We start from the raw sequence: 26,521 nt of genomic DNA on the forward strand, positions 1-26,521 counted from the left end.
CTGTCCTGCCTGCTGAGCTGTCACGTACTGGACAGGGCCACTCCTGCCCTCACAGCTCCAGTGCCAGGCCCCTCCTGCGATGAGCATCCCCGCCCTCAGGCCTGCCCTTGCCCTTCCCACCGGGTCCAGAGCCCCAGGCCCACGGCTCAGTCACAGGCAACCTCTCCCTGAGCTGGGTTTGACTCTAGCATCTCTGGAATCTGGGTGGAATGCTCCCGTACAGGGAGAGAGAGAAGCCTTTGCCAGACTCTCAATGGACGAGTTGTGTCCTCCCAGAACTAAGGCTCTTATCAGGGTCACAGCAGGTGGTGGTAGGACCAGGTCCTGCGTCATCTGGAATCTTCCATCTCTGCTCCCTCAGCACCTGCCCCCTCTGGCCGCTCCCTCCCCGAGGCACCCACAGGGTGGGAAGGAAGTCCCAGAACAGGGCTTCTGGGTGCTGCGTTCTGGGGGTGGGTGACCCAAACCAGGCACAGGATGGTTCCCAAGCAGGGTGGCTCAGCTTGTGGCATGGCCAAAACAGAAACTGTCTTTGCAACTCAATTTTATTGTTTCTTTATAAACTTCCTCTCACATGGAGGAATATATTGTTATAGTCATTAGCTTATCTCTTTTTTTTTTTTAAACTCTATGCTAACAGCAATGGAGCCAAGAGGAGGAAAAACATAAGCTACGATAGAAAGGCACTTAGAACCTGTTAAAATACTGATATCCTGGAATGTGCAACAACAAACCCACAACAACAACACGTACACCAGCCCTTTCGAGCCTGGTCTATCACCGAGTCACATGCTGAGCTAATTCCACCTTCCAGTGCCCTGTTCCTCTGCTCCCTGGGCTTCAGTCTCAAACCCCTCACCCCCAACTGGGGATTTAAGGCCTGGGTCCTGGGTGGGGCCTGAAGAAAGGAGACCAGCTCCCTCCTGCTTTGCTCACAGCCCCTTCAAGGGGCAGAGCCAGCACTGCAAGGCCCTGTGAGGGCAGGCCGGGTCAGGGTGACCCCTCTAGGACAGAAGGGCAGTCCAGGAAAGGGTGGGGTCTGCAGGCTTGCTAACCACCCCGCTGCTGGCCTGCAGCTCCCAGTCCTACAGCAGGGGAATGGAGTGCTTGGTCATGTGGCCAAGGACCGGGCAGGACTTGGAGCCAGAAGTCCTGACTGCCAGGCCAGCACCTCCCAGGTGGCACCAGGCCACCTCCAGGGAGGAACAGCAGGGGCTCAGGGTGGGGAAAGCATATGTGATGCGGCCCCAAGGCCTGCTAGGGTCGGGCTGTGGGCTGTGGGGCATATGGAGCACCAGCATCCTTAGCTTATTCTGGCCCATGCCAGTGAAAGTGGGGGGCGGGGGGGTACCTCTAGGACAGAGGCTCAGTTGGGAGGAGCCAAAGCCAAAGGAAACAATCTTGTTTTAAATCCAGGCACCTTCCTCCAGCTTCCCCTCCCCAGGCACAGAGTTGGGGCCCTCCCATGGCCATCCCGGTCCGCTTTACCACCCCCAAGCCCGGGGCTTTCTGTCCATGGCCTCTGGAAAGGTCCCATGCCCAGCACTGGCCTGGAGCCCTACCCCTCCTGTGTGCTGGCTGTGACTTGGCACCCCCAGAATTGGGGCTGTGTCCTAGCCTGGGGTTGTCCCCAGCCAGCCTCCCATCTCCTGACACCCTGCAAGCTTCCATGGTCCCTTGTGCGGAGTGGCACTGCCCTGGGCCAATCCTGGTCCCACTTGCCCCCTGAGCCAAGCAAGGGCCCAAGGTCCTGGCATCTCTCTTCCTCGCTTAGGGCTTTGCTCCCCACATCCCCAGGGCTCCCTGAAAGGAGAGGGAGAAGGCCCAGTAGTGAAGGGGCAGGTGAGTGGTCAATGGGCCCCTCACTTTGGAGAGTGTCCAGCCTGGACAAGGGGCTGACCCTCCATGCTGGTTCTTTCCGGACAGGCTAGTGGTGAGGGGCAGCTGGCAGAGCGGGCCTCCCTCTCGGAGTTTGGAGGCGCCTTGTCATAGGGATAAGGTGGCTTTTTCCTGTGGCTTTGCCTGCGTCTGTCTTGCTCTCCCTCTGGAGGGTGGGCCAGAGGGAAAGGGGTCCAAGAAGCCCCCAGAGCAGGGGCCCAGAGAGGCTAGGCAGGACGGGAACATGGCTGGCAGGTGGTCATGGCAGGGAGGGGGCAGGTGACCTACCCAGGCTGGTGACTGGATGAGGGAGGATGGTGGAGGGCCAGGGCATCTGAGGACTAGGTGAAGGAGAGGGCAGGGGGTGGGCTGGAGGTGAGCGAGGCCTCAGCACCCAGGAGCGCAGCTTTCCCTGGCTAGCAGGACCAGCTTCCCCTCCGGAGCCTGGGACACCACCAGTGACCTTCTAGCACCATCCTTGCTGCCCAGCTTGTCTGGGGCTGGGTCTGCCTGGGGGACACAGCCAACCAGGCCCCAGGGGCAGGAGGACATTATTGCTATTTCGCAGAAGAGTTTCCGTTCGTCGGGGGCAGGGGGCCGGGAGCTCCTAGCTGGGCCGCAGGTAGCTGTCCACCAGGCGGGCTCAGTTCACCACAGCCGGCTTGAGCAGCACGGAGCCTGGAGGGATGACCACCCAGCCCGGAGCGAGTGCCTCCGGGCTGCTGGCCGCAGAGCTGACGCCCGTGGACAGGTCCAGCACGGTGCCCGGCAGCAGGGGGAGTCCGTCAGGGCTCGGGCGGGAGCGGCTGTTCTCAGTCCTCTCAAGGGGTGTCTTGCGGCCCTCCACGCCCAGAGACCTGGCTGGCACTGCCACACGCCCCTTCTCCCCCTCGGCCTTGCCGCCAGCGGAGCCAGCGAGGAGGGAGACCACAGGCAGGCCCAGTCCACCAGCCCCAAAGGGTGCGGGCAGCAGCGGGTTCTTGGCCAGATTGAGGGGCAAGACCGGGCCCGGCAGCCCGGGGCCCATGCCCCCGGCACCCCCACCGCCCCCGCTATTGCCACACGCCAGGGCGCTGAGGTCAAGGGGGCCGGGGGCCAGGGGCAGGGGCAGGCCAGGCAGGCCAGGGCCTCCAAAAAGGGCAGCAGGGTTGGGGATGATGATCTGGGCTCCGCTGACATAGGGGCCGCCATCGGGGGTGGGCAGCGGTGGCTTGGGGGGCGGGCGCAGTTGCAGGAGCTCTTGCTGCTCATGAGACACGAAGTGGCCGTGGGCCTTGATGTGCTTGCGCAGCGAGCTGGGGTCCGTGTAGCGCTTGTGGCAGCCGGGCATCTTGCAGTAGTAGGGCTTGTCCACGTAGTGGGTGCGTGTATGCTTGAAGCGGTCGCTCGAGTTGGAGTAGCGCTTGTTGCAGCCCTCGTAGGGACACACGTAGGGCTTCTCACCTGCAGGGCAGTGCCGGCGTGAGGGGCCTCTCCCCAGCCCAGCCTCCGCACTCCCCCCCCCTCCCCCCCAGCCCCAGAGATCTCCCGGAGAGTGGGGACTCTCTGATGTGGGCGGTGGCGTCCCTGGCACCTGGCACGAGATCTCTTCCCAGCTGGGGGCAGCAGGGCACAGGCGCTGAGCAGCCGGCCTGGTCCCTGGTCACACCCCAGCCCTGCCTGTGGCCTGGTGGTGTGCCCTCGGCCTCGGTCCTGTGCTTCAAATTGTGGGTGACAGCGACCACCTCCACCGGCAGGACCACACATTTGCTTCCACACTTCCAGGAAGACCCTGCTGGGACGTGGCCCACCGTGAGCGCTGCAGGAAAGCTCGCCGGGCGGTGTTCCGGCTCTGGCTCCGGAAAACGCCTCCACATTTACTAAACGTCGGTCGGGGACCCACTTCTAGGCTCTGAGCCTTTGCAGTGTGGCCGGCCCCAACCGAGCTGTGCTGTGAGCGTAAAACACACGGGGTTGGCGGGGGGAGGGAATACACACCAGATTGTGATTCCACAGACTTCGTGCAAAATCTAATGTCTCATTGACAGTCTTTTAATATATCGGGTTTGAGAAAATACGTCATTGCAATTCATTTCTTTCCTTTGTACTTTGTGTAATGCGGCAATGAGGATGGGTTTTTTTGGTGGTTGGGAAATTTAAAGTCAGGTATGTGGGCGTGTCACCAGGCTGGCCCCACCAGTGTGCTTGGGCAGAGCCAGGAGGAGGCACACGCCGCCTCACAAAGCCTCACAAACAACGGTGCTGAGTGCCTCTGAGTGCGGTGCCTGGAGAGGTGTCTGTGCCCCAAGGGCGGATGCAGAGGGGACCCGCGGGAGAGGCTTCGCCCAAGAAGTGGCACTCGCAAAGCGACAGCTGCACAGTGAGATGCGTCCCTCACCCCTTGACTGCCCCGGGGCCAGCCCTCCAGCCCAGCCACTCACCCGTGTGCGACCGGTTGTGGATCTTCAGGTTCTCCAGGCGCGAGAAGCTCTTGCTGCAGGTGGGGCAGCGGTGTGGCTTCTCGTTGGTGTGCGTGCGGATGTGGATGAGCATCTTGTACCTGCTCCAGGGAGGGCACGGTGCGGGGGGGGGGGGGGGGGGGGACCTCGACTCAGTTCGCGGGACTCCGGAGCCCCTCTCCCCCGGCCCCCCTCTCGCCCTCCCTCACCTGGCGTTGAAGCCGCGGCCGTGGCGGGCACAGCCCTCCCAGTGACAGCAGTACCCTGCGTCCTTCTCGGGCTTGACGTGGTAGTCGTTGACGTGATCCACCAGGTCCTGCAGGAGCTCGAAGAGCTGGTTACACTGCGGGGCCGGGGAAGGTTCTGAGTCTACGCGGGGCTGTGCACACTGACCCCGGTCTTCCTGGCCACCCCCCCACTCACCTTGGCCCAGCGACACACCAGCTGCTTGGGCAGGGGTAGCTCTGGCGACAGGCACTTGTCCTTGGGGGCGGTGAGGAAGGAGGAGGCAGGCAGGTGCAGGGCCCCCCCGGAGCCCAGAGGCAGGAAGAACTGGAACGAACTGGGGACGCCATCCAGATAGCGCAGCGGCTGGAAGTCCTAGGGGGAGAGGGGAGAGACAGAGCTGGTCAGTGCGCCCTGCTGGGCCAGCAGGTCCCCACCACCCCTGTCTCCTGTGGCGGGTTGTGTCCCCCATGAGGACACGTCCCAGTCCCAACCCCCTGTACCTTGGGTGTGACCTTAGTTGGAAATAGGGTCTTTGCAGATGCAGTCAAGGTCATACTGGATTGGGGGGCACTAAATCCAGTGACTGATGTCTTCATAAGAGAAAGGGGGATTTGAACACAGAGACGCAACAGAGGGAAGAAGGCAAGGTGACACCAGAGGCAGAGATTGGAGTGACACAGCTACAAGGCAGGGAACGCCGGGAGCCAAGAGAAGCTGGAAAGAAGCGAGGAAGGATTCTTGCCAGAGCCTTGGGAGAGAGCACAGCCCTGTCGAGATCTCGATTTCAGACTTTAGTTTCCACGACTGTGACGGAATAATACATTTACGTTGTTCTAAACCACCCAGTTTGTGGTCCCTTCCAGGAAACCAATAACCTCTTTCCAGAGCCCTTATGCCCTCCTCACCGGGGCGGTGGGCACTGCAGGCAGGTCCCCATTGCCCTGGCGCTCAGGGGACAGCGAGCTGCTGCCATTGGGGGAATCCAGCCCAGATGGCGGTGACAAGCTGAGGTCCACCAGAGGGGCAGCCGAAAAGCGTCCCTCTACCTTCTCGGGGAACTTGGGGTTCAGCAGGAAGCCTAAGAGAGAAACACTGTTCAGAGGTGCTGCGGCTGAGGGTCCTGTGAGTCTCCCACCACGACCCTGGAAGCAGATGCCACCCTCACACCCCTGGACCACCCTGGGACCCCACGCATCTAGCAGCAGGCTGCGCACCTGACCAATGTGGCCCGCATCACCATGAGAGTTCAGACATCGGTCAAGATAAAGAGTGGAAAGTACCCATTGAACAGGAACTTGAGGCCAGACCCCTGGCTTCCTGTCATACTGGTAGGTAGGGACCTTTCGGACTTTTCCTGGGCCCCTTCCTGATTCACTGCTCCCTTCTGGAACACCAGGCGTTGGGGCCAGGATGCCTCCAGAGCCTTACAGCTCACATGTGTAGGTTGGGTTTTCAGGGTTCAGTGGAGGCAGAGTGGGAGTCCTGAGCCCCAAGCACCCCCTGAGAAGATCTTGCTGGGCTCGGTCCCCAATCTCTACTGACCTGACCTCCGAGCCCAGGAGTTGGGTCACAGGGCCTTGTCACTACTTGTGAATCCCCTGCCCCCTGCCCCCCCCCCCCCCTTACCGGCCCCTCTGTGTCCTCCCGGAGGCCTAGTTTGAATCCTGGCTCTGCTGTGCCAGCTTCATGAACTGGGCAGGTCATTTGCCTCCCCCTGGGGACAATGTCACTTCCAGAGACAAACTGCTAAGGATAAATGGACAGAGCTCTAGGCTGAAAGCTGCTAGGGGCTGTGGACATCCTGGTGGACACACCCTAGATATTCTTCCCACTGCCACGGCTTCACTGGGACCCGAGACCTCCTTGCCTACCGGGGGTGCTGTACCTGAGGGTGGGGAGCCTGGAGAGCCTGGGGTGGGGCTGTCGTCCACCAGGCCGAGCTCCCTGTGCAGAGCTCGGTGCCGGACTGCACTCAGCGCCCTCTCACGCTTTTCTCTCGCCGCCCGGAGCTTGGTGATGCTCAGCTTCAGGTCGAGCGGCTCGTCCAAGGAGTGCATGGTGATGGGGGGCTGGGTAGGAGGTGGCTACAGGCAGCGGGGGGATCCCAAGCTGGTTTTCAGGCAGGAACCTGGGAGAGGACAGGAGCTGTGTTGTGAGACTGTGACCTCAGGCTTCTCCTCGGGCTGCACCCGCTGAAGCCCACAGGGGACGGAGCATGGATGTCCCGCAGTGTGAAGGCCATCTCCCTGGGAAGGGAGGCCCTCTGAGTGGCTCTGGTCCAGGGGGCAGGAGGAGAGCCGACCACCTACGGACAGCTTCCACATCCGCTGCCCTCAGGTCTTTTCTGGAGGCAAAGCTCAGAGAGTCCATTCAGCCATGAAACTGAGTTTTAGAGACACTGCCTCAGGTCACAGAGCTAGAAAGTGGCAGAACTACCAAGTTCCAGGCCAGATCTCCCTGGAAATGGCCAGCCATGTCCCAAAGGTTATTTCTGACCGAGGGAAAAGTGCTCGGGATCACATGCCCAGTTTGAGCCTGAAGACCCAGAACCAGACCAGAAGACCAACAAGTATCTTCCAAGGCAGCCGGGAGTGGTCCCTTAGCTACCAGTTGCCAAGGGCCCACTGTGCTGGGCCCAGGCAGCTGTGACCACCTGCAAGGGAAGAGGGCTGAGAGTGTGTCTCGGGCAAGCTGCGAAACCTGGCCCAAAGGATGGGGGTGCAGACAGGTGGCCTTGCCTCCCAGGTGAGGTCCAGAGAGGTGCCCATGGGCCTGGGACCCAGAGGGTTCTGGGCCGCCACCAGGGGGCAGCTGGGGACTGTGATCCAGGCAGGCTAGCCAGGGACAGGGTTTGGAGGGAAGTGGACCAGCGCTGGTGATTAATAATAATAATTATATATATATATATACATATATATATATATATATATATATATATATTTATACACACACACACATTTTTTCAGTGGCGATGATATTCTTTTATTGTAAGTTCTCATGCTGTTATTTTCACTACCTTAGAAATTCTCAATGGTGTCATTTTCTTCACGTACAAATGACAGGAGAGCAAGATCAACTCTCTATTCCAAACTCAACCTTTTTCCAGGGGCAACCTTTCGCAGGTGGTCAAAAGTGTTTCCTTGCATTTGTTCATTGAGAGGATCACACCCTGAAAATCTATCTGCTGAACAAGCTAACAGTGTGAGACACTCTACATCATTCACCAAATCCACGTTTGCATAATTCAACACAGGACATCCCTGTAACCACCACATGGTAAATGACCGTATATTTCAGTGTCTGTCAGTCTCTGCCTGGGAATCGGAGTGGCCCACACATGTGCAGACCTTGATGCAGCAGGAAGGAGGAGGGCAGCTCCCAGGTCCCCACTCATCCTTTTTCCAGGCCAGGCACCTCAGCAACTTAAAACAGTTTTCTCTGTTTTCATGTGTCTGCACTGACATGCTCCACGTCTGCCAAGACCCTCCAAACACACAGGGAACAAGGCAGCCCCCTCCCTCGATTAGGACCCTCTGCTTCTAGGACATCCCAAGACCCCACCAGCACATGGCTGATAATAGCAGAGCTCACGGAAGGGCAGCTGCACTTGGTGGTGGGGCCCCATCTGTGACTTGACTTGTCCCAGTTAAACTGCATCAGGTGGGAGCAGTCAGATCTGTCTGGATTTGCCCCCCAGGCCACGTAGGGCCAGGGACTCCCAGTGATGCAAGCAGGGCTGGCATCAGGCTGCCACCCTGTCCTTTAGGAGTCCCAGACCCAAAGTGGGCAGGTGGGTGAGTGACAGTGATGGATGGATCTGGGCCCCTTCCACTCTCCCTCTGGCTGGACAGGGAGCTGCCCTCTGCCTGACCCCCCTCCCCCAGTTATGTCTGTCTGTGTGTCTGCCTGTCCCTCCACCTGTTTATTTTTAGACACAGGCCCAGTCCAACCTCCCTGAAGCTCCTCTGTGCTGGGAGCCTAGAAGGGGAGGAAGGAAGTAAATATTTATGCTGATTAAGAATTCAGGAGCCAGGAAGGGCTGGTGGCCTGGTCCTTCAGCTGGCCTAGGGCCACAGGCCTCCCCACAGCCTCTGTCTCCATCCCCCACCACCAACTGGACCTTCTGGAGAAGGGGACCATGAGGGCAGGATGGTTTGGAAACTGGGAACTCAAACTGACACTTCCATTGGTAACCCTGCCCAGGTAACATCTTTTGGCATCTGCCCTACTGGCTTCTGCCCCAGGCCAGAAGGGGTCCAGGGAGGGGCCCTAACCTGTGGGTCACCTTGTTCTGAAGACCTGCGGGAGTCACTGCCTCAACCTAGAACTGGGGAGGGCCCTTAGAGGAGCCTGTTTCCCACAGCCGGGCAAGCACAGCACCCAAGGTGGGAGTGGGGACTCCAGCAGCCCCCTTAATCAGCAGGCTCAGTCCCCAGAGAACCACCTCCTGTGCACGCGCGCGCACGCGCGCGCACACACACACACACACACACAACTTCCTGCCACTGGGTTCTGCCCCCGGAGGCAGGGGTTCATCTGGATGGAAGCCAGAACCCAGCCCAGAAGCCCAGCCCCCCACTCCTGGGGAAGGAGCGAAAAGCCACCCCACAAGCCCACACTTCCCAGCACACCCAGCCCCAGGCTGGCCCCACCCAGAATTTTCCTCCGAAAGGTGGTCCCACACCAAGGGGAAGACCCCCATAACCCGTCTTCCGTCCTGACCTTGATCAGCCTCAAGGTGTCCCCTGCCACTTCCCACCCCCAGCTTGCAGGGGCCATTTCTGAACTGGGGCTCTGCTCTTTGTTCCGGGGCTGCGTGGAGTGGGGAAGGTGAGAGCCAGGGTGGCACGCTCCCGGGATTCTGAGGCGGTCGGCATGGCCTGGAACCCTGGGGGCTGGCGCCGTGATCACCTCCGGAGGCCAGCCACGCCAGCACCCGATTCGACGCTCTGGACAACCAGGTGGGCTGGGGAAGCGGGCCCCCGACCCGTTTCCCAGAGGCGGCCAGGGACGCTCCGAGGGGTGACGTGCCCGGCTCGGAGGGAGCAGGCGAGTTTCGGAACCAGTGGCGGACCCCGGAGCCCGCAACAGCGGGGCAGCGACGCGGCGTCCGGGCTGCCGGGAGCAACCCCCTCCCCGCGGGCGGGCGGGCAGAGAGGCGGCGCCGAGGTGGTCGCGCTGCCGGGCGCCGCGCCGCTGCTCCAGCTGCGCAAGGAACTAATTAGAGCCCAGGGAGCTGGAGGAAGCGGGGCGGCGCGGGGACCACCGGGGCGGCGGGGCGGGCGCGGGACCCCGGCCGGCCTCCCCGCGGGGCGGGGGTCACCCCGAGGGTGGGCCGCGCGGGACCCCCCGGGGCCCGGCCCCCGCCCGCCGCGCCCGCCCCGCCGGCCCGGCCCAGACAATGGCCGCTATTGTGCGCCCGCCGGCCGCCGCTCGCAGACGGCCCCCAGCTGCAGCGCCAGGCGAGCGCCCCCGCCCGGCCCGGCCTACCTGGCCGAGCCCACCCGCGGCGGGCGGGGCGAGCGCGGGGGGCGGGGTGTGGGGGGGTGGGAAACGGACTCCACCAGGGAGCTGTGGCCTGGGGAGGGACGCACGCTGGTTGGGGGTGGGGGGCGGTCAACATCCGTCCAACACCTACCATGTGTCAGGCACCGGCTGTCCATGGATTCTTGGAACCCTCTAAAACCCCTACTGGGAGTAGATGCCCACGACGACCATGGGGAAACTGAGGCTCGAGCTCACCAGGCTCGGGAGTGGGCTGGACTCTGCTGTGGATAAAGCCCCTCCTTCCCTCCTTGGAGGAGGGCGGCTGGTTGGCCAGGAGCTTGGAGGGGTGCCTGTGTGGGTAGAGGGGATAGCTAGGCATACCCACCCTGAGAAGCTTGCCGAAGCGAGAGAGAGAGAGAGAGAGAGAGAGAGAGAGAGAGAGAGAGAGAGAGAGATCAGAACTCTCTGTACGATGGGGGCTCTCCCTGCGCACGCCACAGCAGCCTGGGGCCATGTAAGAGTCACCCCTTATTCCCAAGGCAGTCCTGAAACTGCCCTTTGGTCAACCATGCCCATCTAGCTAGAGTTTAGGGACAAGGGCCCAAGATGCACCTCTCAAAAGTCCAGTGGCTTTCTTGATATCTCATGAAAAGGGGAAGTCCCTCCCCCCCCCCACTTGCTCCATGGGTTCCCTGGTGTTCGGTGACTGGGTCATCACTATCAACATGCTGTTCTCATAAATGGGGAAACTGAGGGCTGGAGGGGGAAGCGAGCCCACTGCAAGCCATGAGTGAATATTACATTACAACAGGACCAACAGCCAGCTGTTGGTGGTGAGGCAAAAAGCCAGCACCTGTTAAAGCAGGTGCTGGTCATCTCTATTTTATGGATGCAAAACCTGAAACTCAGATTAAGTGACCTGTCCAAGGTCACACAGCTTGTCGGTGGAAGGACTGGCTTTCTAGCCCAGGTGAGTCCAGAAGCCCATGTTCACTACTGGCCCCTCCTGTGCTCACTGGGGGAGGGAAGGCGGGGGAAGGCAAAGGTGCTCCAGCCGGGCACACCCTCCCTGCCCAGGGGTTTGTGGGAGCTAGGTACAGAGCCTAGGAGGGGCAGCAGCAGTGGGTGGGCGTTGGAGGGGCCAACTCTGGTGGGGGGGTGGTGCACAGGGAGGCTTGGAGAGCTGAGGGCAGATATGCTGCCAAAGCAAACGGCCCCACATTCCTGGGAACTGCTCCGGCTCCCTCCCTGCTCTGGCCAAGAGCTCCACCCTCCTGGCAGCCCAGCAGCAGGGGCTGGGGGCAGGGGCAGAGCCCATGTCTCAGCACCCCCCCTTCCTGACCAGGCAGCAGAGCACGCTCCAAGTACGGGTCAGACCACCTGGGTCTCCAACTTGGCTCTGCTACTTCCTGCCCATGTGTCTTAGGGCAAGTCACTTCCCCATCTGAGCTTCATTGTCCCCACCTCTGAAATGGGATGACAGTAATAGTAATAAGACACCCCTCACTGGGTTTTGGGTAATGATGCACACATCCTATAATTTCTTAATGTCTCCCATTATTATGTAATAATCATCAGTTAAAACAGTGCTGGGCACATAGTAGGTACTTGATCAGACTTGTTGAATGAACTGTCACCATCGCTGAAACCTCCAAGCTTTGGCTGGTCTGGAGCTGTGAGGACAGCTGAGTGGGGATCATGATCATCCCCGCTGTACCCAGAGACACCAGAGTCTCACTCTCACCTGGGCCCACATGGCCTTCATTTTACGGTACAACTAAACAAGCTTGTGCCTCTCAGGCCTCTGCTGTCCTGTGGAGTGGCCACGGCTGACCCTAGCCACCTTCCAGAGCCTGACTGCATCAGAGACAGAGGGAGGCCCTGGAGAGGCGGTGTGCGGTCCAGGAAGGAGCAGGCCTCCTCCCGGGACCCAGGGGAGGGGCTTATCCTGAGGCCTCTAGCAGCAGGCCCCGGGAGAGGGGCCAGGGCAGGCAGTACTTCCTGGAAGAGCAAGGGGGTTGCCCTCCCTGGGAACCTCACTCAGCAGGCAGGCCCCTCCCCCACCCAAGGTGGGCCCTCAGCCAGCCCCCTCCATCACCCCCCCCCAGATTCCCCTGGGTGGGCAGACCCCACCCAGGTGAGAGTGCAAGTGCCCCAAGTGACCCCGCCAGGGATGAGGTCTCTGCCCTCAGCTCTGGGGGCCTCAAGAAAGCCCTCAGCTGGGCAGCACCTGAACAGGAGTGTGTGCCAGGATCCTCCACTCCGGCATGTTTAGATAGTGCTACCCAGAGCCAGGCTAGCTGGTCCCAGTCCCCTGAGCTCCCACCCCTGCTGTGGGGCCTCAGATGGGTCCCTGCTGCCCCCTCTGAGCCTTGGGCGGAAACATAGGTACAGTATAAGGTGCCCAGCTCACTAGGGAAGGTGGGGACTCGGGACACCCCGCAGGGAGAGCCTGGCCCAGCACTTGGTACACGGGAGGTGCCAGCAACCAGTAGCCCTGAAGATTCTTGTTCCTGGCTCTGGGCTGGGGGTGCCCCATGCAATCATTTGGCCTGCCAAGCTCACCCAGATAGTTCAGGCAGTGCTGAAGCTGGAAGGCTCACAGCTGGCTCCCCCACCCGCAACGCCCCTCACCAGTCCTGGCTTCCCAAGAGATGCACTTCCTTCCCCAGTGCCACCAGGCTGGGGGGTTAGGGAGGAGCAACTCCCACACGGGCCCGGCCCGCATGTGCACACTCACACAGATGTGCTGGCCTGCCCAGCTGCGAGAGCCAGCCTGGCACACAGGCCCCCCAGGCCTAGTGGCTTCTAGGCCCCCATCTCACAGCCTCCACCCCCTACTGCCCGCCCGCCTGCAGCCACCTTTGCACAACTATGTCTGGTATTTTCCTGTCTGCCCAGCTTGCGGGGTAAGGGGAGGGGGGGGGGTGCCTGGGGCTATGAGCACTGCCTGCACCTGGGCCTCAGCCAGGGGCGAGCCCGCCAAGCAGCCCCCACACCCGCCCCCGGGGTTGGGAAGGGAAGGGCTGGGCCCAGGCTGCCCAAATCCCTGGGAGGGGCTGGCATGGGGCTGGGGGAGCCAGACAGGGACACACACCCTTTGAGGCCTAGGCAGGAGGAGGCCAGGCCCTGCTAGGCAGCACTGCCACTCATGGTGGACAGGCAGGGCTGGGCACCCCGCCAGAACCCTCTGGGGCCAGGAAAGGCAACGGCCAGTGTCCCATAGGACATGGACGGGCACCCAGTGCACCCGGACATACAGGCATACGCATGCGTGTCACGCCTGTGCTCTAACACCGTACACACAGGACATAGCACGGGACCGGCGTCAGGGGCTGGGACCCAGGAGTGAGGAGGAGCAGCGGGGATGAGGCCCAGTCCCCAAAGGGAAGGAAACCCTGCACTTCCCCAACTGAGTCTGGCTGTAAGACAACCCAGTGAGTACCTCCCGAGTCCGGGCGGCGGGGGGGCTCCTGCCCACGGCCCATCCCTCCCGCTACCCAGGGATGAGCACCAGGTCCACTGAACAGCACCTGCCAGCTGCAGGCAGAGGCGGGCAAGGCGGGCAAGGCGAGCTGGACTTTGGCCCTTCCCTCCCTCCGCCTCATTTACCCCATCACTCAGTTACACATTCCAACACCAGGCCCTCCACCCAACTCAGTTCTGGGGCCCACAGGTGAGCGAGGATGAAGGGCGCCCCGACCTCAGTGGGGGCAGGCTTGGGGTGGGCTGCTCCCGAGAAGAGGGGATGTGGGGCGAAGTGCTGGGGCAGACGGAGCATCACATCCTAACTTGTTTTGTTTTTAAGTTTATTCATTTATTTCTGAGAGAGAGAGCGCGAGTGAACACAAGCAGGGTAGCGACAGAGAGAGAGAGAGAAAGAAAGAGAGCGCCACAGAATCCAAAGCAGGCTCCAGGCTCTGAGCTGTCAGCAGAGCTCGACACAGGGCTCAGTCTCATGAACCATGAGATCACGCCCCGGGCCAAAGTTGGGCGCCCAACAAACGGAGCCACCCAGGGGCCCTCTAACTTGTTCTGAGAGCCAGACAGGCCAGTCTGCCGCCCGCTCACCATCTCCATACACCCTCCCGGCCCTGCAATTTGGCTGTTACCCTTCCCATTTCCCAGAGAGGGAGGTGGAGGCTTTGAGAGCTTCAGTCATCTGCTGAGGTCACAGAGCTTATAAGGAGCACATCTTGGGGTTCACTTCCAGGCCCCAAAGCCCACACGCTTTCTGGGCCCAATGCTGCAGAGGCCTGGGGGGTGGCACCGGCTGACCTTCAGCAAACCTGCCTCACCCAGAAGAGGGGGCCCAAGAGGGAGGCTGGGCCAGGACCTGGAGGGCACCGGGGAGCCACGGAGTGTTCCACACAGAAAGTGCCCTCTTTCTTTCCAGCCCAGAGGCTCCTGTCCCCAGGCTCTTCCCTGCAGCACCTCCTTTTTCAGGATTCCCTTTCTCCCACGAGCTCGATGCTTGCTCACCTCTGGGTGCCAGGTTCTGGTGACAACCTTCCACATTCGCATATTCTCCTCCAGCTACCCGCCCCCTCCTGCCCCTTCCTGCAGCAAGTCTTTCCTGATTCACCCTGGCCCACCTCAGACTCTTGCAGCTGTACATGGGCTGTTCTTCCAGGTGCCTGACAGCTGAGCAGAGGACCTACTTCTGTCCCCAGGCTGCTGAGGGAAACGTTCCAGCCCTGTGGCGGCCCTGTGCTGCCTGCCACATTCATCTGGGGCCCAAGTCCTCACTAATGCCACAATGTCACCAGCTTTTTTTTTTTTTAAGTTTATTTATTTTGAGAGAGAGAGAAAGGGAGCGTGAGTTGGGGAAGGGGCAGAGAAAGAGGGAGAGAGAGAATCCCAAGCAGGCTCCTCACTGATACAGGGGGCTTGAACTTCCGAACCATGAGAACATGACCTGTGCTGAAGTCGGATGCTCAACTGACTGAGCCACTCAGACGCCCCAGTGTGAACGGTGCTTGAGCACACCTTGGGTGCCTGGCCCACACACAGAGTGTCGTACGTATGCGCTGCCCCCGACCTTTGGCCCCAGGCACTTACCCCTGCGCCTGTCATTCAGAGCCTCATTCCAAGAAGGGAGTCCAAGAGCAGGTGATGGCCTCATGGAACAGACAGACCACTGTACTCCTTCCCGCGGCCCCCACACCGAGCTCACTCCTTCCACCATCGGGAACGAGGCAGGGATACAAAGTGCCGGGGGTGCAGAGCCAGAACACAGGCCTGCCCCACTCTGATGTAGGCAAGGCTCTGAGCCTCAGTTTCCCCACCCAGGAAGGGAGAGGGCTGGCCTAAAGTGAACTGGAGCCCCAGCACCCTAAGCACTCCCTGAACAGCACCAACACACCTGCCCTCTGCTTTTCCTGAACACTTGGCACTCAGTGACCGTCTCCTGAGTGAATGACTCCATTTGTGGTGCCCACCAGCCAGGTGAGGTGGGTACGTATGGAGGGGCTGAGGCTCAAAGCAGGAAGTGGCTGGCCCAAGGTCAAGGTGAGGGGCAGGGCCTGGGCCTTGACACAGAGGGTTCCTTCTCCCTGTCCAGGGCAAAGGACCCGGGAGCAGACCTGGACAAGGACGGGGTAGCAGCAGTGCCCTGGTTCAGCTGGGATGACTGGAAGGGCCTAGCTCCCCCAGCTTCTCTGCTGCCACTTCCACCCGGTGCCCGCAGAGAACCCACCCCAGAGCTGCCTTCGAGCAGGCCCAGCAGGGGCCCTGCGCTGAACTCTGGACCCCTCCCCCCTCCTTCCTCCCTGCCACCGCTGCCCCCGCCCCTCCCCACTTGTTCACTCTGGGCAGCCGAGCAAGTCCAGAAGCTGGGGGAGGTCTTCAAACCCAAAGGGAAACATCCACTGAGTGGGGGCCTGCCGGGCCTCGCCTCCTTTGAGCCCATGTCCGCTCCTAGGACCATGCAGGGTGACCACTAGGTATCCTGAGGTGGTGCTGGGGGCCTGGCCTGAAAGAGGGTGGGGCTGGCAGGCAGACAGAACTGGGGGTGGGGGGGACTTTAGAACAGAGAGGACAATGGAGGGCCCCACAGCCTAGGGGGAGGAGGACATCACAGCTCAGGGGCAGTCAGCCCGCAAGTGTGGGGATGGGGGTTGGGGGGCTCTGGATGCAGGAGGCAGTAGCCCAGGGGAGAAATGGCTCAGGCAGGCTGGGACTTGCCAGCCAGACCCAGATGGACGATGGGGAGAAGGGAGGGAGAGAGGCTTCCTCCGGACGCAGCTGCCCCCACGTCATGCCCTCATGCCCCTGCAGGGGATGGGGGTGGGGGTGGACAGGAGTGGAGCTGAGGGGATTCCCTGGTTGAACCGGCATGTCAGGGGCCAGGGCCTGACGGTCTTAGGCTCTAGTCCCCCTCTGTCCCTCCCTGACCCCAAGTGACCCCAGGCCAAGCCCTCAAATCTCTGAGTTTCAGTCCCCCCCCACACACACACCCAGCCCCCACCGGCAGCCTCCTCACTCCCAGGGTCCCAGCGGGGCACTAGCCTGTGAGTGCATTTGTGCAAAGGAGACAAGACCCTCCTGTCAGCTGGGCAGGATTGTTTTCCCAGGGCTGACTCAGGCAGCTCAGCAGTCTCCTGGGGCCTCTGTAGCCTCCCACCCGCCCTTGGCCATGACTGGAGGAGGGGGCCAGGGGCCGGGTCAGTCCCCTCCCCAGACAGCCATCTGCCAAGGCGGGAGTACGTGTGCACACACATGTCACATGCTCCATAGTGGGGCCCTCCCTGTGGCGAGTACTACCTGGCTTCCCAGGCATTGAAGACAAAGGGCCTGAGGAAGCCCCTGCCTCTCCCCTCACCCCCACTGGAAGATTCTCAGGCCATCAGCCCATCCCCCACCAGGGGCATCTGGAGCAGATGGGAAGTCCTCCCCCCACCCCAACACTGGAATCACTTCACATCCCTGTGCCCCCCAGGCTCCTCCCGGCCTGACCACCGGTTAACCAGAACCTTCCATCCCATCTGGGAGGGGGAGAAGGAGCAGAAGGCCAGAGCTCCCACCCCTCAAGATGCCCAGAGCCAAAGCTTCCGCCCTGCCTAGCCTGAGGGAGCTTAGAGAGAAGCATCCTAGCCAGGATGGGAGGTCAGGCCTCCAAGGCTCCCCTGGGACCAGCTGTTTGGAGGACCCCACCCTGGGAGGGTCCCATAGCACCAGAGCTGGAATGGGAAGAAGGGCCGGGGACCCCTATGGACCTGGGCCAGACCTCACCTCCCCCGTAGAGCGGTGTGCAGCTAAGGCCAGAAGGGTGCCCGGGAAAGGGTGGAGTCTTGGGGCCCATTGTCCACAGCTGCTGGGACCAGCTTCGGCTCCCCTCAAGAGCAGGGTCCCCTCTCATCTCAGGCTGGGAAACCGGCCACAAGATAGCCCTCCCCCAGCCATGGCAGACCTGGGAACTCAGGCCCAGAGGCCCACTGGCCCTTGTCCATCCTAAGCTCAGTCCCTTCATTTGTGAAATAGTGAGCACAGGATCCTCCTCACAAGATTAATGCAATTTCAGGTGACAGACGTCAACACCTGCAAAGTTCGCTGGGCCACTGGAGGCACTGTGCTGATTTTTTCAGGGAGTTGTTCCCCCTGTGAAGTTCTATCCCCCATCCACTTCACCAATCCCACCCCCACCTCCCCAGGGACCGAAGCTGGCATATTTTTATTAGTTGCAGCGACAGCAGGGGTTTCGAGGGCGGAGTTGGAACCCAGAGAGAAACCTGGGACTTTTCTAGGCTGAGGCCTTACATAGGAACCCCTAGCAGCACATCCTTTCCTGTTCTGGCATCAAAGCTTCAACCCCAGCCAGTCAGCGGAGAACCAGAGATCCTAGGAGAGGTTGAAAATGCTGAGTCCCTGCCCCTAGCTCCACCTGAATCAGAATTCACCAGGGTGATGCTGGAGCCACTGGGGCAGATGTGTCCCGAGGGCCTTGCAAAAGCTGTGGTCCCCCACACCCAGGCTAGGTGGCAGGCTGGGGAAAGGCTATGTGTCCCATCTCAGAGAGGTGAAATCCCAGACATATGTCCGGGCCGCCCATTTCTATGACCCTTTCACAAGGGAAGCAACCAGGCACGTAGGATCTGCATCTTTCTGGCTGGCCCTTAGGTGCCCCCTCAGCCGCCAGGAACACTCCCCACCTCTGGGTTAAGGTGGGGGGACCACCTGGCACCTTCCACGGGTCACCCTCTGGCCTCAGTCATCTGTGTGAAATATAAAATGACAATAATAACCCTGAATGGAGGAAGGGGTTGAACAATAATCCTGAATAGAGGGAGGCTTCTCGGCAGCCTCGGAAAAAGCAGGGCCCCTATTCCACCCGGCCCAGGGCCTCTCCACTGCAAGCCCAGTTCCCCACTCGGGTGAGGGGCCTCCACAGTCTCCCCCTGGGACACAACCTGGAGGCATCCGGTGCGGCAGAGGAGAGGCGAGGGCAGCCATCTTGTCCCCTCAAACCCCAATGTGCCTCCCAGCACCAGGGCCCCACCCCAAATGCCTCCCAAAGAGCTTAACTGAAGGCCCCAGCCCCAACATCTGGTCCCCCAGCCACAGCTGTCGCCACCCTCCCTCATCCTGGGATTGCCCCAAACTCTGCCCGGCACCCCGTCCCCACCCCCTCACCCAAGTGGGAAATTCGGATTCCAGGCAAGTCAGGGTAGCTGAAAATGCACATGGGAAAATGTCGTCAGGAAAACACATTCTTCCTTCTACACCACGGTTCAGACCCTGGGAGGATTAGGTGGCAGAAGACACTCCCACCGCCTGGGGCCAAGGCCAGGCCAGGGAAGGAGGGGAGAGGAGAGTGGGGGCCGCAAGGTGTGGCTGAGAGGGGTCTAGGCTCCCCAACAGGCCCCGAGGAGGGGCCCTGGCAGAGCTCTGTCTTCCTGCAGGCCAGTGTGCCCTCCAAGGGCACTCCCAGCAAGGGGAGCCCAGGCTGAAAGCATTGCTGTGGCTACCCGTTTGCAGCTGGCTTTTGAGAAACAACAAAAGCTTTGGGGGGACGCGGTTCACACGATTGTTTGAAATGAGGTTTTTGGATGTCTGTGGCATCCAGTTATTCATACTGGCTCCACCCACGGATAATTGAGAGTTGGCTTTTGTTGGCCTGACCCCCCCTTCTCAGTCCCCGCCCCCCCCCCCCACCAAGTCTTCTCAGGGACTCCAGCTCTGGAAGCTCACCTTGTCTGACCTCTTTCTTGGTTTTGCAGATGAGGAAACTGAGACCCAGAAAGGGGAGGAGCCGGCCCAAGGACCCCAGGGAGTTGGTGGCCTGGCCAAAACTCAAATCCAGGACATCAGATTCCCAGGCCAGGGGCTTTTCCCACTCATCCTCCAGGCTGTGGCCTGGCTCCAGCGAATCCCCCAAAGCCACTGACTCCAAAAGCAGTGGTGCCTGGAAGTGGGGTGACTCACTGTCTGGCTTTCTGGGGCACCCCCTCCCCATCAGTGAGGGAGGGACTGGCAGGTGTCCCTGTTTAGAGAGCCAGAAGCAGGGAGAGGCCCCCCAGGGGACCTGGGCCAGGGTCACCCAGGGGCCGAAGAGCCCCAGCTGGAGGGATTTAACACCAAAGGTCAAAGGTCACAGACAGGGAAGGGCGGGCAGGCACTAGGGGTCAGAGGGTCAGCGCTAATGGCAGCTCCGGAAAGGAGGGGGAGGGTAAGGAGCTAAGGAAAACAGGGCTGCTTCCAAGGGGTCCCCAACCCCCATAAACTGTGCCCCAACCCCCTGGCATCTGCCTCTGCTTGGCTGGTTGCAGAGAGGGCCAAATAGAGCTCTGGTGGGGGATTGTAAAATGGGCTGGGCTGGAGCTTGGAGAGGGGTGTCCTGGGAAGGGCTCCCCAGGTGCAGCCCCTCCCCCAGAGTGGGCCAGGGCCAGCTGGGAGGCCCAGCCCAGACCCAGAGGGGAGAAGGAGGAGCAGAGGGGGAAGGCTCCGAGGTCACGGGGAGGGATGGAGGGATGTGTGGGTTGGGCTGGAACAGCTGTGGCACTGTGGCACAAGGAGTAGGGCTTGGAGAGGACTGGGTGGGTGGGCAGACTTGAGGGGCCAGTCTCCCCTTCCCTGCGTTTGGGAGCTGAGGAAGGCCGGGGCGGGGGGGTGGGGGTGGCGCAGAATGTCTCCTAGCTGCTTTCTAGCTTCAGCGAAGCCCCACCTTTCCTCCAGGATGCCAGGACCAGGCGTGTGAGACCCTCAGGATGGCTGCCTCTAAAGACCACAGCTCGGCCCTGTCCCTGGCCTAAACCAAGAGCCACGATGAGAGCCCAGGCCTTGGCCAGGTCCTGGGCTTCCCTGGCTGCCCCCTTGGTGTCAAGCGTTCCCTTCAGAGCCAAGATCCCAGGCTGTGATGGCCGGGGGCCCAGGGCTCCTCCCAGGATCTCTTCCCGCTTCCCAAGCCCCAGGGCAGGGCCAGGATCCCTGCAACCATCACCGCCTGGGGGTGGCCAGGCCAGGCGGGCCCTCCTGGACCCGGGGACAGGCGGCATGCTGCCCTGCTGTGGCCTGAGTACCCGACTGGCCAGGGCAGAGTGCCAGGGGCTCCAGGTGCCAGCTTGGATTCCAGCCCCACTCCAGGGGGCCTGCGGGGAAGCAGGGTGCCGGCATCTCCCTCCCTCGGGATGCACCTGCCTCACCCCTCCCCCACTCCCTTCAGACCCTCCTTCAGGCCGGCTGGATACCCCTGCCCTCATCACTTTGCCAGGCTCTTCTGCTTCCCCCTGGGCGGCGGTGGATGAAAAAGTGCCATACAGGACTGCAGCGTCCCAGTCCTGACGCGGCAGTACCCCCTGTCCTGACCCCCAGGGACGCCTTCCTTCCCCTGCCCCCCCAGGAAGGGCCGGGGCTGGCCAGGGGCAGCAGGGGGGAGACTTTCCGGGACAAGGGAGGAGACACCTCCTAGAAACAGCCCCAGCGCAGCCGTGGGAAGGGGGCGGCTGCCCGGCTGCCCCAGACAACTTCGTGCCCAGGCTCCGGGGGCCCCCTCTCACCCCGCAGCGCGCCCCCACCGCGGCCGCCCAACTTCCCCGCCGAAGTTTGCTCCCGCCCCGGGCCCGGCCGAGGCTCGGCCCGGCCTCCGGACGGAGGGAGGGAGGGAGGGAGGAGAAAGACGGAGAGACGGAGGGACGGGGCCGGAGAGCCGGCGAGGGAGGGAGCGCGCGAGCGAGGGAGCGAGGGAGCGAGCGCAGGGGCCCCGGCGAGGGCTCACAATGGCCCGGGGCGAGGCGCCGACGCGGGAGGAGGAGGCGACCCTCGGGTCCCGCAGCCCCCCGCAGCCCCCGCGCGACAACCCAGCCCCCCCGCCCAGTCCCATCCCCACCGCGCGACGCCGCGGGGCTTCCTACCTCGGCGGCGGGGGCGGTCGGGCTCCGGGCTGCGGGCTCCGGCGGTCTGGGGGCGGCGGGGGAGCGAGCGGGGGAGGGGCCGGGGCGGGCGGGGGCCGGGGCGCGAGGCTCACGCGGCGCGGGCTCCCCTGGCACGGCCGCCCGGCGCCCGGCCGCTCCGCCACATCTGCAGCTCGGGCAGGGAAGGTGGCCGCGGCGGCCGGGCCGTGCGGGGATGTCTTAGAGAGGGAGGGAGGAGGGAGGAGGGAGGCGGCGGGGAGGAGGGCCCGGCGAGCCGCGGAGGAGGGGGGAGGAGGAGGGGCGCGGGGGGCGGCCTCGCTCCCTCCTCCCTCCCCCGCTGGTTCCCTCGCGCCCGCCCTCCCAGCAAACCCCTTTCGCCGCCGCGGCCCCAGGCCCGGGGCGCCAGCTGCCAGGCGGGGCGTGCGCGTCGGGGGGAGGGGGCGGACGGGAGCCGGCGCTGGGCCGGGGGAGGGGAGGTAGGGCGGCGGGGCCGCGGGGAGCGGGCACCGGGAGGGAGGGGGCGGCGGGCCGCGGCCGAGCGACGCGCGTCCTCCTCGGCCCCATCCCCGAGTCACCCCCCCCCCCCGCAGCCCCGCCCCCGGCCCGAGGGCAGCGCTGGGACACGGCCCGGAGGTGGCCTGGGGGTGGCGCGGGGCGGGGGGGTGGGGGTGGGAGGGATGTCCCGCCCTCGGGGAAGCCCGGGGAGGGGGCGGGCGCGCTGATGACCGGAGGGAGGGCGTGCGGGCCCAGAGGAAAAGCCCCGAAGACCGGGAAGATGGAGGAGGTCGCTGCGGCCGAGGGGGCGGGGGCCCCTAGCCTCCCTCCCGCGGGGTCACCTTGGCCAGGCCCCCCGCGGCCACGGGCGGCGGGGAGGGCGGCAGGAATGCCTCTCCGCAGGCCCTGATTTCTCCGCCCAGCCCAGTTCCAGGAACGCGCGGGCAGCGCCCGGCAGGCAGAGGCCCCGGCTTCGGATTCGGGGAGGCGCAAGCCAGGGTTCGAGGCCGGGATGAGCCCCTCCCTCCCGTCCCTCGCCGGGCTGGTCCCCGCCTTGCCCTCGGCCTCGGTTTCCCACCCGGTAGAATTAGGACGAGGTCGGGCCGGGAACAGTCCTGGCTTCCGCTCGGCCCCAGTCTTGGTCCCAGCATTTGGGACAACCTGCATCCCCAGCCTGAGCGCCGCGGGGGTCCTTGCTCGCTCTGGGACCTTCCGCGTCCAGCGCGGCGCCCGCGGTTAGGGCGCGCGGTGGGAGTGGATGCCGGCGAGTGCGAAAGCCCGGCACCCGCACCCGCCTAAGCTGTTTCTCCCTCCTGATGTTGAACCCAGGCTCTGAGTTCCTGAATGTGTCTTGTTTGGGCCAATCTGGAGCCCCCGCCCAGTTATCTTCCTGCTGCTCTGCTGTCAGGTGGCAAATCTTGGTTCAAAAACAGTCCTCCTGCTATTGGCCAGCCTTGCCGCTTCACAGTTGGCCTTGAGGAGCCCAAGAGACGAAAAGCATCCTCTATAGGTGAGGCATCTAACTCCGGGTGTCATTACGCCTTCGTTCGTGTATTTGATGCTTCTGTCTCCCGCCACAGCCCGAGGCCGGTGGGTCTTGATCACGCAACATCCTCAGCTCTTGGTACAGAGCTTGGCACCTAGTAGGTGCTCAAGACGTGTTGCACGGATGGTCATAGGGTAGGTGCTCATTATATATTAAGCGAATGTACCTATAGTAGGTGCTCATGACTGTTGCGTAAAGGGACACAGCTGGTGCTCTTAAACTTTTGCATGGACACATGGTAGATGCTTATTATATTTTAGGCAAATGGATACACAGTTGATGCTTATGACGGTCGCATAAATGGACACATAATAGGTACTCACGATTTATGTGAATAGACACAGAGTAGGTGCTCATGAACTGTTGGGTAATACATGAAAGGCCTGTAGGCCGAAGAGTGGCGATTTAGAGGTGACCTCCTCTGCCCCCACCCCACCCCGATTTCCCTCGTGTGGAAGTGGAGTGAGACCGGGTTAAACATTAGCTGGCAGATGGGCCTGGGGGCAGGCCAGCTTTGGGACCTAGCACCTTTCAGGAGGGGGCTGTTAAGGGCCGACTCTCGCGGTCCGCGGATCAGCGGGTGCGTGGGGAGGGGTGGAGGCTGAGGGCCGCAGAGCGCCCCCTCCCGGCGCGCCGGGGATCGCGACTATGCTACCCGCAGGGCGGCCTTGCATCCCGGGGCAAAGTGTTGTTCGACCTCGAAGGGAGGGGGAGGATGCGGGGGGGGGGGGGGGGGGATGGGGGATCGAGAGTGAAGACAAGAGTGACCACCTCAGCTGTCCTTGCCCTCAGGGGTCTTACAATCCAGTAGGACCTGAATCCAATGACCAGGTAAGTCCAATGACCTCTGCACCTTGAGGGGCACTTGACCAAAAGAAACCTTCACCCTGGGAGGGCCTTTCTCAATGTTTTTCTACACACACTAGTTTTCATGGACAAGCAGGTTGCTCCCAGTTGGAACTCTGAGCTGGGATTTCCCACCTTGCTCCTTTCTAAGGTTGTTTTGGACATTAACTGAGGTACATTCTTAACACATATTAGCCATCACTACCTAGTGTCCACAATTGCAGGACCCAGATGGAGTCCCTTTAGCTGCCAATAACCCCCTAAATTTGGCTTTGCAAATCCCACAAGAGTGAAGAACTATATAATATGGGTGGGGCTGACCCAACCCAGAAACCCCCAGTTCTCGGCCAGACGAGTTTTTTTCTCTGTACTGGATGGCTCACTTTTATTATATTCACTATAACCCTGAGGGTGTGTCCTATTATTATTCCCATTTTATAGAGAAGGAAACTGAGGCACAGAGAAGTAACTGGGCCAAGGTCTTAGAAGCTAGTGAGAGACATGGTCCAGATTGCCGTCTCAGCTGAGCTTATTCCAAAGCTGGTGTTATAACACGCTATCTCCCTGGGGCATCAGAAAAATTATGGGGTGGGGGTGCAGGACATCTGAGAGGGCCAGGCTCTGAAAGGATTTTTTGTGGGGGGTTGTGCTTTTCCAAGAGGCAGCGCCTGCTATAGCAGTCACACCAAGCTTGGCTTCCTCCTTCTTAGTGAAAGGTGGGTAAGAGGGGATGTCCTCCCCCCCTCCTATCACCCTGGGCCTCCTCCCTCTAAGAGTCCTTGTTCTGAGCAACCATCCTTTGCTACCTGTTCCCCTCTCCTGTGTTATGGACTGTCACCCCTGCTAGTACTAAACTAGAAGTTCCCCAACTTACAGCAAGAAGGCAGCCATCTGCAAGCCAGGAAGAGTGTCCTCACCAGGAACTGAATTTGCCAGCACTTTGATCTTGGACTTCAGCCTCCAGAACTGTTGGAAATAATGTGTGTTGTTTAAGCTACTCCATCTATGTTATTTTGTTATAGTAGTCTGAGCTAGGATAATTGCTGAAAGATATATTTGGGGGGCTGAATCTGGTCCCTTAAACTTTCAACAGTAAACATTTATTGAACATCTCCGAGGTTCCAATTCATTCAACAGATGCTTATTAAGCTCCTATTATGTGTTTATTCGTCAACATTTATTGAGGGCCTACATTGTGCATTGGGCTAGGTATGCCTATCCATGTCTTCAAGGAAATCTCTCAGTCTGGTGGGGACCCCTTACCTATCAGTATCCAGAGGGGACACAGCTCACTCATTCACACACATGCACACTGCAAGAAGGGTGTCCTGCACAACATAGGTGCTTAAATGACTTCAATGAATACACATGCTAGATTCAGCGTTTTATACCACTGTGCTTATGCACAGTTCCTGTCTTTCCAGAGCCTGTAATTTATTCAAGGAGCTGAAAGTAAATAATACAAGACAACAACATAAAGAAGTGAGCCCTATGACCTACGCTGTAGCTGGAGGAGAGACCACAGGAACCAGGATGGATGAATGGCAGCAAACCCCAAACTCCGGCCCTTGACCTTAGGTTAGCCAAGCCAGATCTCTCTGAACCTTAGTTTCCCTATCTGTGAAATTGGTGATCCTCATGCCTATTATAGGACAGCGTGAGCCTCAGTGCAGAGGGCACTGCTTGGTGGGATGAAAGAGTGCAACAAATAGTAGCTACCATTGTTGTCAATGAAGCCTGCAACCACTGTGAGGGGGGGCCCAGGCAGAAGGATAGAGTGATGGAGGGGGTGAGATCAGGGTGACTTATTAACCTTGAGCTGGGGCCTGGTGAGCTCTCTCTCGTTGGCGCTGGCTTGCTGTGCCTGCAGGGCTGGGGCTGACTGTGGGTGGGGTGTTTATTCTGGGAAGCAGCCTGGGCTGCTCCTCACACCCTGCTCCAGCAAGAGAAGAGGGCTTCGAGTCAGAACTGAGTCCTGTGCGGGGCCTGGCATGTATGAGCCAGCCCACCTGTCCAGATGGCCCAGGGCTGAGAATGTCCAGGAGGCCCAGCCTCAAAGGCCAGCTGGGTGTTTCAGGTTTAGGACACACTGTCCCCACAGGACTCACCAGACCCCCAGGAATCCAGTTCTAGATGGCCTGAAATGCTCAGCTTTGGCGTTCTGGAGGCTGAGCCCTGGATGCCAGTGTGGAAGTGAGGGTCCTGGGCTGGGGTGTAGGGGTGAGTGAGGTGGCATTGGAGGTGGGCGGTGGGGGTATCCCTGCTGGCTTCTCAGCCCCTAGAAGAGCTGCTGAGCTACTTCATCACGCAGGTTCATGGACATTCACCTGTGCAGTCCTGGTACTCAGCAGGGTCCATGTTTGGCTGAATATTCTGCCATCACCCTCTTGAAGTTCTTAATCATTTTGGAGTACAGGGCCTGGAATTTTCATTTTGCACTGGGTCTGGCAAATTGTGTAGCCTGTCCTGGCTTCATGCTTTGCTTTCCTCCAGTAGTAGCTTCTCCCTCAAATGGGGCATTCAGGTGCACCCCTCAGCCACCCCCAGCCAGCCATGAGTGCTTTAAGTAAGCCCAGTTCCTAAAAAGTGGTGGGGGACAAGCTTCTGCCCCTCGAACCCAACAGTACGAACCTTTCCGAAAAAGCTCAAGGCCAGCAGTGTGATAGTGGGTAAGTCACTCTTTTCCGAGCTTTTGGGCATGATAATATAAAAAGCACAGTGCCTGCAACAAAACGAGCACTCAATAAAGTATAACT

General features: G+C 61.0%; 1 protein-coding gene and 2 long non-coding RNA genes across 10 annotated transcripts; 2 read left to right on the forward strand and 1 right to left on the reverse strand.

The window, feature by feature from the left end:
- Window positions 1–527: 527 nt before the first annotated feature.
- Window positions 528–21,676, reverse strand: GLIS2 (GLIS family zinc finger 2). 7 transcript variants are annotated; one of them, XM_045460801.1, is made up of 8 exons: window positions 21,380–21,676; window positions 6,430–6,672; window positions 5,450–5,622; window positions 4,740–4,916; window positions 4,526–4,659; window positions 4,299–4,420; window positions 3,452–3,652; window positions 528–3,321 (listed from the first exon to the last, which is right to left on the reverse strand). In XM_045460801.1, the coding sequence occupies exons 2-8, from the start codon at window positions 6,599–6,601 to the stop codon at window positions 2,522–2,524; spliced, it is 1,779 nt and encodes a 592-aa protein (XP_045316757.1). In that variant the 5' UTR covers window positions 6,602–6,672; window positions 21,380–21,676; the 3' UTR covers window positions 528–2,521. The 7 variants fall into 7 exon arrangements, with proteins under 7 accessions (XP_045316757.1, XP_045316760.1, XP_045316759.1 ...); XM_045460804.1 differs by having other exon boundaries at window positions 3,452–3,649; window positions 21,380–21,675; XM_045460803.1 differs by having other exon boundaries at window positions 4,299–4,417; window positions 21,380–21,664.
- Window positions 9,393–15,425, forward strand: LOC123589141. The gene is made up of 3 exons (XR_006708182.1): window positions 9,393–9,505; window positions 13,340–13,468; window positions 15,324–15,425. It is a non-coding gene; the product is annotated as an uncharacterized LOC123589141 (long non-coding RNA).
- A 201-nt stretch (window positions 21,677–21,877) lies between the features above and the next one.
- Window positions 21,878–24,877, forward strand: LOC123589140. 2 transcript variants are annotated; one of them, XR_006708181.1, is made up of 3 exons: window positions 21,878–22,883; window positions 22,954–23,053; window positions 23,712–24,877. It is a non-coding gene; the product is annotated as an uncharacterized LOC123589140 (long non-coding RNA). The 2 variants fall into 2 exon arrangements; XR_006708180.1 differs by having other exon boundaries at window positions 21,878–23,053.
- The last annotated feature ends 1,644 nt before the right edge of the window (window positions 24,878–26,521 follow it).

Source organism: Leopardus geoffroyi, chromosome E3 (assembly GCF_018350155.1).
Source record: "Leopardus geoffroyi isolate Oge1 chromosome E3, O.geoffroyi_Oge1_pat1.0, whole genome shotgun sequence".
NCBI classification, from domain to species: domain Eukaryota; kingdom Metazoa; phylum Chordata; class Mammalia; order Carnivora; family Felidae; genus Leopardus; species Leopardus geoffroyi.

What these genes read in the sequence shown, in the direction of transcription:
- GLIS2 (XM_045460801.1), bottom strand. Translation starts at nt 6,601, where the DNA reads ATGCACTCCTTGGACGAGCCGCTCGACCTGAAGCTGAGCATCACCAAG. An exon ending in TCCAGGCTCCCCACCCTCAG is followed by an intron (nt 5,623 to 6,429) that starts GTACAGCACCCC and finishes TTTCTCTCTTAG; the next exon opens with GCTTCCTGCTGAACCCCAAG. An exon ending in CCACAACCGGTCGCACACGG is followed by an intron (nt 3,653 to 4,298) that starts GTGAGTGGCTGG and finishes GCCACGTCCCAG; the next exon opens with CAGGGTCTTCCTGGAAGTGT.